The 12,250-nt window shown below is 34.7% G+C and overlaps 1 protein-coding gene across 1 annotated transcript in view; it reads left to right on the forward strand.

The window, feature by feature from the left end:
• Positions 1-12,250, forward strand: part of LOC107552679 (epidermal growth factor receptor substrate 15-like 1) — a 15,275-nt gene that overhangs the window by 876 nt on the left and 2,149 nt on the right. The window contains exons 2-15 of the mRNA XM_016234622.1: positions 1,162-1,203; positions 1,411-1,500; positions 1,597-1,644; positions 3,253-3,354; positions 3,652-3,717; positions 3,827-3,952; positions 4,401-4,598; positions 6,982-7,142; positions 7,314-7,470; positions 8,320-8,382; positions 9,359-9,432; positions 9,563-9,635; positions 9,867-10,028; positions 11,689-11,886. Of these exons, the coding sequence (XP_016090108.1) occupies positions 1,162-1,203; positions 1,411-1,500; positions 1,597-1,644; positions 3,253-3,354; positions 3,652-3,717; positions 3,827-3,952; positions 4,401-4,598; positions 6,982-7,142; positions 7,314-7,470; positions 8,320-8,382; positions 9,359-9,432; positions 9,563-9,635; positions 9,867-10,028; positions 11,689-11,886 (1,560 nt within the window). The remainder of the gene's footprint in view (positions 1-1,161; positions 1,204-1,410; positions 1,501-1,596; positions 1,645-3,252; positions 3,355-3,651; positions 3,718-3,826; positions 3,953-4,400; positions 4,599-6,981; positions 7,143-7,313; positions 7,471-8,319; positions 8,383-9,358; positions 9,433-9,562; positions 9,636-9,866; positions 10,029-11,688; positions 11,887-12,250) is intronic.

The following is a 12,250-nucleotide window of genomic DNA, read 5'->3' on the forward strand; positions in this document are numbered from 1 at the left end:
CTGTACAGTATAAAAACCATTACGCCTATGGGATGTCCTCACTTTTCACAAAAACACTTTTGTGTGTGTGTGTGTGTGTGTGTGTATGTATATGTGTGTGTATGTGTGTGTGTGTATCTATGTGTGTGTGTATATGTGTGTGTATCTATGTGTGTGTGTGTATGTATATATATATATGTATGTATATGTGTGTGTGTGTATATGTGTGTGTGTGTGTGTGTGTGTGTGTGTGTGTCTGTGTGTGTGTATAGGTGTGTGTGTGTGTCTGTGTGTGTGTGTCTGTGTGTATATGTGTGTGTGTGTGTGTATACGTATATATGTGTGTGTGTGTGTCTGTATAATATATATATATATATGCACACACCTTGCTACGTGTACTGCGTTAGGCTAACCGAGACTTGTCATTTGCACTTATATATTGTTGCCTTTTTTGTTAGTTTTGAATGATTTTATTGTCCTCATTTGTAAGTCGCTTTGGATAAAATTACTAAATGTAAATGTTTTCATCATGTGACGTCATCGATGCCCACTGCAGCCCCTGCCCTTCCCATTACTGTAATAATATTATTAACTATTAATTATTAATATTATTAACAATAATCATGCATACTTTATACATCATGGTGGTATTTATTGTAAAATCATGACTGTGATCTTTTGAGAATCATCAGTGTGAAAATGAAAATTGCAAACAAAATCAATATTAACATTTGTATGGAAATCAGTGGAAATGCACTTAATTTTTGTAAAAATGTATAATGTCACAATGTATGTAATATATATATATATATATATTTGATATTGATAATTGATATTTGTTACTTACTTTAGAAAAAGGTTCTATTAGGTAACGTAAGTTAATCCATTAACTAATAATCAGCAATTTAGTATACAGTAAGTATATACAGTATCAGTATTTGTCAGTGTTAGTTATTAAGATACAGCTGTTCATTGTTAGCTGAGAGCCAATAAATATTGTTAAAAGATACAACTTTAAAATTTAATAGTGTATTAGTAAATGTTGAAACTGACTAAGATGAATATGCCTTAGACGTATTTTTCTTAGTTTGTTAATCACATAGGAACCTTATTGTAAAGTTTTACCCATGTATATTTATATTTTTACTGTCCTTTTTTAAATTTTCATTCCTATTTATGCAGTTATCAAGTGGAAGCCCTGCATATGAGAGCTTCTACAGACAGGTAAATTCACTGAACATGACTTATGGGATGAACCTGTTTAGAAATGTCAGGGAATTACCAATGCTATTTAAACTGGAATAAATAAAGCCCTGATATTATGTGCTCCCAATGTCACCCCAGTGAAGTGTAATATTAATATACTGGCTTATGCTGATGATGGTTCCTGTCATTATAAGTCACTCTGAGGGCCTGTGGTGTTTGTTGCAGGTGGATCCGGGAAACACTGGGAAAGTGGGCGCTGCAGAAGCCGCTCAGTTCTTAAAGAAATCCGGGCTTTCGGACAGCACATTGGGTCAGGTGAGGATAAATAATCACGTCACTGAACATCTGAAAGCCTTGAGATGCAGCGCTGGAACTGTTGGTGGAAAATTACAGTTTTACCTCTCTTTACAGATCTGGGATCTGTCAGACCCAGAGAGAAAAGGTTACTTGGATAAAAAGGTAAATACTATTGTTTGTCAGAATAGGCCTTTAGACAATTAGATGGCTTTGCCGTCGTATTGATGTAATTTATATCAGCTCTTCATTTATTTGAAGTCTTAAATCCTGTTTGTACAATTGTGTTTGATGGAAAGTTAAAAGTTCCACCTTTATGAATCTCACTGAGCCAGATTTTGGTCAAAAAAAGAAAGGATGCAACACGCCAAAATAAAACTTTTGGTTTTACATGAATTAATTATCACAGGTATGTATTAAATATTGTACAGAGGAGTGTAATTCTCAAAGTAATAATGATAATACAATTTATTAAAACATAATTTTAAGGAATACCATACAATATCACACATTTTTCCCCCATGTTTTTATTAAAATCTCGATCCTGCAGCGCTTTGTTTGTTGTTGATGTTTTGTTATTTTAGTATAATTGAGAGTTTTAATATTTTCTGATTTTATTTTAATTTCAGTTAAAGTTTTAACAGTTTTGTTGTATTTTTGTCATTTTTATAATTTTTTTTAATTTTTATTTAATTTTTATTTATTTTGGTACATCAAGTTAAACTAAATTTTACATATATACTATATACTACCGTTCAAAAGTTTGGGATCAGTAAGACTTGTAATGTTTTTTAAAGAAGTCTCTTCTGCTCATCAAAGCTGCATTTATTTGATCAAAAATACAGTAATCTTGCAAAATGTTATTTCAATGTAAAATAATGGTTTCTATTTTAATATCCTTTAAAATAGAATTTATTTCTGTGATGCAAAGCTGAATTTCCATCATCATTACTCCAGCATAAAGTGTCACACGATCTTTCAGAAATCATTCTAATATGCTGATTTATTATTAGAATTATCAACAGATGTGCTGCTTCATATTTTTTTAGAACCTGTGATACTTTTTTCAGGATTCTTTGATGAATAAAAAGAACAGCATTTATTCAAAATATAAATCTTTTCTAACAATATAAATCTTTGCTATCCCTTTAATTGAACACATCCTTGCTGAATAAAAATGTAAATTTCTTTCAAAAAAAGAAAGAATAAAAATGTACTGACCTCGAACTTTTGAACTATAGTGTATATTGTTAGAAAAGCTTTCTATTTTAAATAAATGCTCTTCTTTTTAACTTTTTATTCATCAAAGAATCCTGAAAAAAGTATCAAAGGTTCCAAAAAAATATTAAGCAGCAACAGTTTCCAGCACTGATTATAAATCGGCATATTAGAATGATTTCTGAAGATCATGTGACACTGAAGACCGCAGTAATGATGCTGAAAATTCAGCTGCGCATCACAGAAATAAATTTGATTTTAATGTATATTCAAATAGAGAAACGTTATTTTACATCATAATAATATTTCACAATATTACATTTTTTCCTGTATTTTTGATCAAATAAATGCAGCCTTGATGAGCAGAAGAAACTCCTGTAAAAAACATTAAAAATCGTTCTGATCCCAAACTTTTGACCGGTAGTGTGTGTATATATATATATATATATATAGAAAATTTCTTGTAACAAAATATTTTTTTTTAATGCTTTTACTTTTAGCTTCTGTTAACTTTTAATAACACTGGTTTAACCCTGGTTTGCAATCTCTATTAAGGGTTTCTTCGCTGCTCTGAGGCTGGTGGCTTCTGCTCAAGGAGGAAGTGATGTCAGTCTAAACGGTCTAAGCCAGAACATCTCTGCACCCATCCCTAAATTTGTGAGTGTTGGCACTTTAGATACCTGAGCTGAAAACTCAGTGACCCACATGTGTTTATCTGTAAATGTTATTTGAATAGCTTGTGTATAAATAAAGATGTGGTGAAATTTTGCTTTGTAAATGACTCTTGTATGTGTCAAATGCTTAAAATATCTCACTGTCATCCTGTTGAGTACGGTAGCTGATGCTGACAGTTAATCGCGTGTGTTTGCATGCTGATTTGTAAGTTGTTTGGGTAAAAAAGCATCTGTTAAATCAAATACATGTAAATATCCGCAATGCCGTGTGTTTTTTCAGAGAGATGCCGGCAGCCCGTCCCTGAACATCACAACCTCTGCTGCTGATTCCAGCTGGACAATAAAGGTACAGAATTACTGGAATAAAATCAGATTTGTGATGGAAAAACTTATTTAAATAGTCTCAGGGTTTCTCACCACACAGTGATTGTCTCTTGTTCAATGTGCTTCACCAGCCAGAAGATAAAGCCAAGTATGATGGGATATTTGAGAGTCTGTCTCCGATTGGTGGGCTGCTGTCAGGTGATAAAGTGAAACCAGTCCTAATGAACTCAAACCTGCCTCTCGATGTGCTTGGAAAGGTGAATATCTGTTTTAAGCTTGCACTGATACAGACAATTTAGACAAATAGCCACTTCATTTTTCCTGATATTTTCCTGATATTCTAAGAGATTGTTACTTTTATTTAGCATTAAATGTAGCAAAAATAAAAAAGTAAGGTTTATAATCTTATAAATATTTATTTTTACATTTTTTTGAACTGTCTATTCATCAAACAATCCTGAAAAATAATATGTATCACAGTTTGCACAAAAATATTGGGCAGCACAACTGTTTTCAGCATTGATAATAATCAGAAATGTTTCTTGAGCAGCAAATCGGCATATTAGAATGATTTCTGAAGATCATGTGACACTGAAGACTGGAGTAATGATGCTGAAAATACAGCTGCGTATCACAGGAATAAATTATATTTTACTATATAATGGAAAACACTTATTTTAAATTGTTATAATAATCATTTTCAAGATTAAGCGGAAGAAGATCGCAGGCGCTCTTCCGGGATCCGTTCCTGTTCTTCCCTCTAGTCCGTTCCTCCTAAAGGAGAACCTGCGGCCCACGCCGGTGCTTTCCAAGAGTCCTCTGGGTAGCAGCTCAAATCTGTCTCCGTCGAACTCATTCAAGCGCTCCACCCCGACACCACCGCAGCCTCAAACACACACACAGGTGAAACCTGTCGATCTTGATGTAACACTCATAATACTGGTCCAACCACATTCTTATCAGCTCCTGGAACTCTAGTCCTCATTGACTACAAAAATAATTCACAGATTTTAAAGGGGTCATTGGATGCAAAATACACTTTTGAACATAAATGTGTGTTTGTACACATCCACCCTATAATGATAAAAACAGCACTCGGCGCCTAGTCTGGAAATGTCATGCCCCTTACCATACCACTGCGAGCTTTAGTGTAAATATTTTGTCAATATCAAATCAATTTGAGCACGATTTTAAACCCGGATGATTGTAACCACTCTAAGTTAGTCTGCCTTGGGAAAGCTAGCGTGTCTCTGACATAGTGATAACACTCGTTGCTATCTCCGTTGTAGTCCAAACGAGTCGTTCGTTGTAGTTTTTGAAAAGTGATTTCTGTTAAATAAAATATCTCCTTTTGAAGTGGACTTTGAGCTTTGTAACTTTGCAGATCTTTTTTATGCTCAAACAGCAACATTACAGACTAACTAAAGTTGAAAATGTGAAAAAGCATAATAGGACCCCTTTAAATCCCTATAAATAATATCCCCTTTCTCAAATCAAGCTGTTCTCAGCTTCTTGGCTGTGTGACTTCACACAGACTCAGGCCCCTCCCACGATTGTTGATTGACACTAGCGTTTTACCTTAGACCCGCCCTGAGTGAGCTGTCATCAGTCCTCCATTGTTTCACCGCCAGAGCAGATGTAGACAAGAATGTCTCCTAAGCGATTGAGGTGTTCTGTTGTAGGATCTAATGATGAACATAGCAGTCGTCATTTACTCCCGACATCTGAGCCGCTGTAGACACAGTGGGTTACTTTTGTTTTTGAAGGAAATACGGCCCCCGATCTACCTAAATGCGTTTGTTCACACGAATCATTCGTGATCTAGCCTCACCTACAGAAGAAGTGAGTATAAGGTTCTTTTATGAATCCTTGCAAATCGCCTTTCTTAATAATGTGCTAGCTAGCATGGCTAAAGTAAACAGTCTTATAAGAATGTCACCCCACGGAAGAGAGGGGCGGAGTCAGCAGAGCTCATTAGCGTTTAAAGGGACATGCACTAAAACGGCTTGCTGTGTGCAGAGCTGACAGGGTAAAAAGGGTGTTGTTTTACACTACCATTGAGAAATTGTAACCAAAGTATGTTATAGACTTTTCATTAAGACCCTAAAGGATCATATTAACGTGTGGAAAATGGGCATCCGATGACCCCTTTAAAAGGGAAAGTTAGTTTGAACGGGAAAATTTTCTACATTGTTTGGAAACCTACAGTTCTTTGACCAAGTAACACAGTTCATTATTAGTTACTCAATAACTAAACCTGTACAACACCCAAGATATTCTCATTCAAATGACTTTCATTGTAAACTTCATGAGCAGCCAGATAGCAAAAGAAATTGAACCATTTGAGGTTTATGGACTGAAGTTTTTGGCATTTGTGCGCAAGTGTGCATGCATTCTGAAAGGAATATTAGTGTACTGCATGTAAACATATAAAAAGCAACCAGAGGAGAAGCAACTCAATATCAGAGTAATTATCAAAAAATAAAGCTAAAATAAAATATGAATATTAGATGAAAAACTTTTCTTGTTTTAGTTTAGTTTAACTTCAAGCACCAAAATAACTGGATAACTGGGAATAAAATAAATATAAACTAAAACTGAACTAAAACTAATATAAAAATAAAAATTAATTAAAGCTATATAGTAATTAATAAAAAACAACAATAAAAATGAGAAAAGCACATAACAAAATTACTAAAAATATAAATAAAATGAAAACTGAAAGAATCTAATTTAAAATATTAATACAAAATATCAGTATAGAAATAATACTAAAATTACACTGCACAAAATAATTTCTGCATGTACCATTTTTGCATAAAAAATGTAAACTCTACATCTACAAATTAATAAATAATGTGCATCTGTTTTTATTCAATTTATGAAGGTGCTGTAAATGTAATTGTTATATATTCTATTGAAATTTTACAATACTACGCTATTTTGTGCATCCAACTTAGATTTAGTTTAATTGTAAATAAATAAATAAATACTATTAATAAAGTTGATGCATCCATTGCATCCAACATGTTTTCTCACTGACCCGCCTCGAACTTATTGGCTTACGTGCATTCATGTGCATAAATATGATCTTTCCAACATGACCTGAATGCACCCTAGAGACATTGCGTTGTGCGATAAAGTATCTCAGACAGTGTCCTCTGGTTGTAAACTGCAAATTTGGGCTGATGCATTTCGAAAATTCACACAATGCACGTAGTATACACATTGCAAAAATGATATAGCCCTGTGCTATTCCAAGCGTTCCCTGTATTTGTCTTAGCAGGCATCCTCTGATCACTGGGTGGTGCAGGCGGAAGACAGAGAGCAGTACGAGGAGATCTTTGAACTGGCAGACTCTGATTTTGATGGGATGGTTGGAGGAGGTGAAGTAAAGGATATCTTCATGAACTCTCGGCTGCCTCAGAGTGTGCTGGCACACATATGGTGAGACCATTAAGTTTGGATTAAACAGTCAAATGCAGTCATATTCTCAAGTCACGCACAGCCTTTTTGTGTTTGCAAAATGAACTTTCCGAGCAATAGGATTTGTTATGTTACACATTCTCCTCCTTTCATACTTGGATTCACAAAGTTTTCTGTTGTTTTGGTCTGCAGGTCACTGGCGGACACTCAGCATACGGGCAAGCTCACCAAAGAGCAGTTCTGTCTGGCGATGCACCTGATTGAGGAGAAGGTGAAAGGAGTGGATCTTCCTCAGAGTCTGACCCCTGAGATGATACCACCGTCAGAGAGAGGAGCCGCCAGCACTCCGGTGAGAGGACAAAACGCACGATCAAAAGCAGGATCGCTTTAGCCTTAATCATATTGTGGTAACACTTTACAATAAGCTCCCATTATTTAATAGGATAGTTCACCCAAAAATTTAAATTCTGTCATCGTTTGATCACCCTCAAGTTGTCCCAAACCTGTGAGTTTCTTTCTTCTGTTGAACACAAAAGAAGATATTTTGAACAAAGTGGGTCTGCCAATGATGTCATAATCCCTCGATTTCCGGTTTTGTTTTGTAGAAAACATGATAAATGATAAAACAGCGCTGCTTTACCCCACATACGCACGACCGGAAGCAGCGGAAGCGGTCAGCTGTGGCATAATAAAAGCTCCGCTGCTTTCGAGCTGTGTGTCGCGCGCGTTCAGCGGCTCGTTTCGCTTCGACGGCTTTCAGCCTCACCCTGCTTCATTCTACTACATTAATAAATCATTAGCTCATCCATGAACATGATTTCTGCCCGAGTCCCGTCGGATTGCATCGGCTGTGGGGATGAAGACCACATCTCCCATGATTCCATTCAGTCACGGCGTCATCAAACTACGCCTTTGATTCTTTGTTTGTTTTGAATACATGCCGTCTAGCAGCGAAAAATTACATATTGTGCCTTTAAGTACTAAGTAATATTAATTAACATGCACTTAATATATATGGTTAGGATTAGGGTTTGGTGCTAAATATGCTTAATTTACTGGTATTACTATAATAAATACTTGTAACGTGTAACAAGGACACTGTAAAATAAAGTGTTACCGAAGTCATGTGCATGCAATTTAAATGCACATGAACATGTCTGATATTTCTGATATGCCGTTCTCTTGTTTTCTTCTCCAGATTGTCTCTGGATTCACACCATCAGTCACATCTGAGTTGACCCCGTTGACCAGTCTGAGCAGGGTGAGTCTGACACATGTGTGACGGGTTACTGTGTGCGGAAGCTGCTATCGATATCCTGCAATAAAATATTTTCTAAATAAATGTGTACAGTGGCAATCTTAATTTAAAACTTGTAAAATTAATTTAAAATACACTGCCTGGCTAAAAAAAGTCACCATTTGGATTTAAAAAAGCAAATACTAAGGAGCATTGGATCATTATTGCACTGATTAGAATGTTTCTGGCATGTTATATGTTTGGGAACAATTCTTTTAACCTTAACTCATGCAGTGATTAGCTTTTTGTTTCTCAGAAAACTATGTTGGAAGATGTCCATAGTCCAGGATGATGAAAAAAATTATCAAAGCAAATATTTATTTTCTTAAAAAATGATTTGCAATAAGAATTTAAGAATGCAAATAGTCTGTTTTGATTTCATGTTGCCTGAAGTTCATGTCTTTATGTTCAGGCGATGAGAAAGTAGATATTACATGAAAAACCTTTCGAATTTTAGTTTGGAAATATAATGAAACCTAAAACCAAAATTCAAATAAAAATGAATTAGCCCTAAATAGTAATATTAATAAAATTAAAAAAGACTAAAGCACATGACAAAATTACTAAAATGTAACTAAAATCAGAATATTAATAAAAAACCATAATGATATATTAAAAAAACACTGCTCAAAACAATTTCTGCATGTACGATTTCTACATAAAATTAAACAAGATTTTTAAACTCTGCATCTATGAAATTATAAATAATGTCTATCAAGTTTGTTTTTGCTTTGTTCTTATTCAGTTTTATGATGTTGAATAAATATTTATTTTCTTTAAAGATAATTTGCAATAAGAATGTTTGTACGGTATGTTGCCCATGTCTTTGTTCAGACGATGAGAACGCCACCTAGTGCTCATCTCTGTGTACTGCATAATTATATACATGTACAGTAGATGACAGAGTATGACTGTCTCTTACTTAACGTGATTTTTCCAGGACAGCAGCAGTTCTGTTGGGTTGGTTGAGCATCAAGTCGATGACATCAACCAGGAAATCTCCCAGCTGCAGAGGTCAGAGAGTTCATGCATGGAGAATTATACGCTACACATAACCATGCATCTGGCATTTCTCTGGTTACTTATTTTGCTCTCTTTGCTTTTTACTCATTTTGATTTTTTCCCCCTGATTTTTGGTGCATAGTGAGAAACGCATATTGGAGACAGAAATCAGGCAGAAAGAGGAAGCCCTGCGACAGAGGAACAGTGAAGTGCAGGTGAGGCTGGTCTGTGCTTTGTCCCACTTGCTACAGAGCCAAACAAAAACATGGAAATGAAACACTGCTATGAGTTTATTATATTATGTGAGAAGAAAGAGAGCATTAAACATGAAATGTTGTTCACACTGCTCTTTTCCACGCATTTAAAGAAAAAAGGAGGCTCAAGACACTGTAAAAGTGTCTTAAAAGTCCAAATTTACTTAATTGAAATGCTGATTGTGTGCGCAGGAGGTGCAGAGATACCTGGAGGGTGAAAACGTGGGCCTTCAGGATTTGGAGCACCAGAAACGGGATGCTCAGGAGCGACTCGGTGAGATGGAGCAGCGGAGAGCCAAACTGGAGAGCACGCTGGACGAGAACAAGAACAAGTGGCAGGAGGAGAACGCTAAAGTGAGAAGCGCTCGATTTGAGTTTGCACAGAAGACAGAAAAGATTTGAGCTGTATATAATAGTTGTCTGTTTGAAGCAGTGATCATTTTTGTTTAAATTAATGAATAAATGTTTTTTTATTTTATTTCTTATGCATTTTTTTAAATGTAAATTTTATATTTGATGCATTTTAGTCATTTATGACTCTGGAGCACAAAAACAGTCATAAGTAGCACAGGTATATTTGTAGCAATAGCCAACAATACATTGTATGGGTCAAAATTATCGATTTTTCTTTTATGCCAAAAATCATTAGGATATTAAGTAAAGATCATGTTCCATGAAGATATTTAGTAAATGTCCTACCGTAAATATATTAAAACTTAATTTTTGATTAGTAATATGCATTGCTAAGAACTTCATTTGGACAACTTTAAAGATGATTTTCTCAATATTTAGATTTTTTTGCACCCTCAGATTCCAGATTTTCTAATAGTTGTATCTCGACCAAATATTGTCCTACCCTAACAAACCATACATCAATGGAAAGCTTATTTATTCAGCTTTCAGATGATTTATAAATCTCAATTTCATAAAATTGATACTTATGACTGGTTTTGTGGTCCAGGGTCACATTTGATTAATTTCCGTTCACCAGTGGGTTTTTTTTTTTTCAGTCTATAGGTTATCGTAGTATTTATTCATATTTTGAGTTAGCATTTATTTTCATATTTTTAGTTTTCAATTTTGTTTTAGTAATTTTATGTGCTTTTTTGCCATTTTTATTTTTTATGTATTTAGTTTATTATATTTAGTTAAAGTTTTAGTAATTTTAGTGCTTCAACTTAAGCTTCTTTTAGTTCAGTTAGTTGGCAAGGCAACATTTCTCAGTTTTACTTGAGTTTTTAAAGTTTTTCATCTAATATTTATATTTCAGTTTTTCCGCTCTTTTGCCTTTTTTCCGCATATTTCTGTTTAGCTTTGATTTATTTTTATTTCAGTTTTAGTTTTAATAATTTTGGTATTTAAACTTTTATTTCAGTATTTGCCAAGGCTAAATTTAATCTAAACTTGTTTCACCTCCTGCTGAAATGATGGGCAATTTTGGACAAAATCAAATTAAAAAAAAAATATAACTAAATATGAACTAAATTTGTCAAAACACAAACACTAAAGTAACACTGTTTCCATTATACAGGCTTCCCAGTGTTGAACACCTGGAACCATTACATTGCCATTTCTAGGCTTTGAAAAAAACATGGACGTTTAATCATGGAAACTATAATATATTTAATTGGCTTAAAATCTGTCTTTGTAAATGTGCTCTGGAAAGTGATTTTTCCTTATAATGACGGGAAAAGTTGTGCTAGGGAGTTTGGAAACCCTGCCTGTCAGTGTATTTACTGTAAACATGTTTCCCGTCTGTTTTTACAAATGCATTTGAAGTAATTTATTAGCTGCCTTAGTAAAAACAAAGGGTAAATACTGACAATCTATAACTTTTAGATAACAGTTTAGATTACAGCAATGTAAATCTCCAATGCAAGTTGTATTGGAATAATGCTTAAACTATGAAGGAAATATGGTTTGAATGACTTTATACTGAAAATCAAGTGTCTAAATGTTGGTTCTCGTATGTTAGTGACTGAATCATTCACATCTTTTGATTGTGTGCGTGCAGATCACATCGCTGCAGACACAGATCCTGTCTCAGGAGTCAGACGTACAGACGCAGGAGAAGGCGATGAGCAGAACGAAGACGGACCTGTACTGTCTGGAACAAGAGGAGCAGCGTTTGGAGGAGAGTCTGCATGCTGGGAAAGCCAAGCTGGACAGCATCCTCAAACTGCTGAAGATATCGCAGGACGAGATGGACCAGGTCACACACACCAACACGTATCCCACACACATCGATCACGCTGTTTTTACTAGGTGCCCTTCAGGTCATTCAAGATTTACACATGGTTATTTACTGAAAGGCAGAGAACCATCATTATGCATTCTTTGTCAAACTCCTGTGACTGTTAAACATATTTTATGGGCCGTTTAGTTACTTGTGATAAAATAAACATTAGCTGAATTAAATAATAAAATAATATAAGATTTATAATTTATTGTTTGTGTGTGTGTGTGTGTGTGTGTGTGTATGTGTGTATATATATATATATATATATATATATATATATTAGTGCTGTCAAACGATTAATCGCGATTAATCGCATCCAAAATAAAAGTTTTTGTTT

The sequence above is a fragment of the Sinocyclocheilus grahami genome, unplaced genomic scaffold, assembly GCF_001515645.1.
Source record: "Sinocyclocheilus grahami isolate Dianchi unplaced genomic scaffold, SAMN03320097.WGS_v1.1 scaffold456.1, whole genome shotgun sequence".
NCBI classification, from domain to species: Eukaryota; Metazoa; Chordata; class Actinopteri; order Cypriniformes; family Cyprinidae; genus Sinocyclocheilus; species Sinocyclocheilus grahami.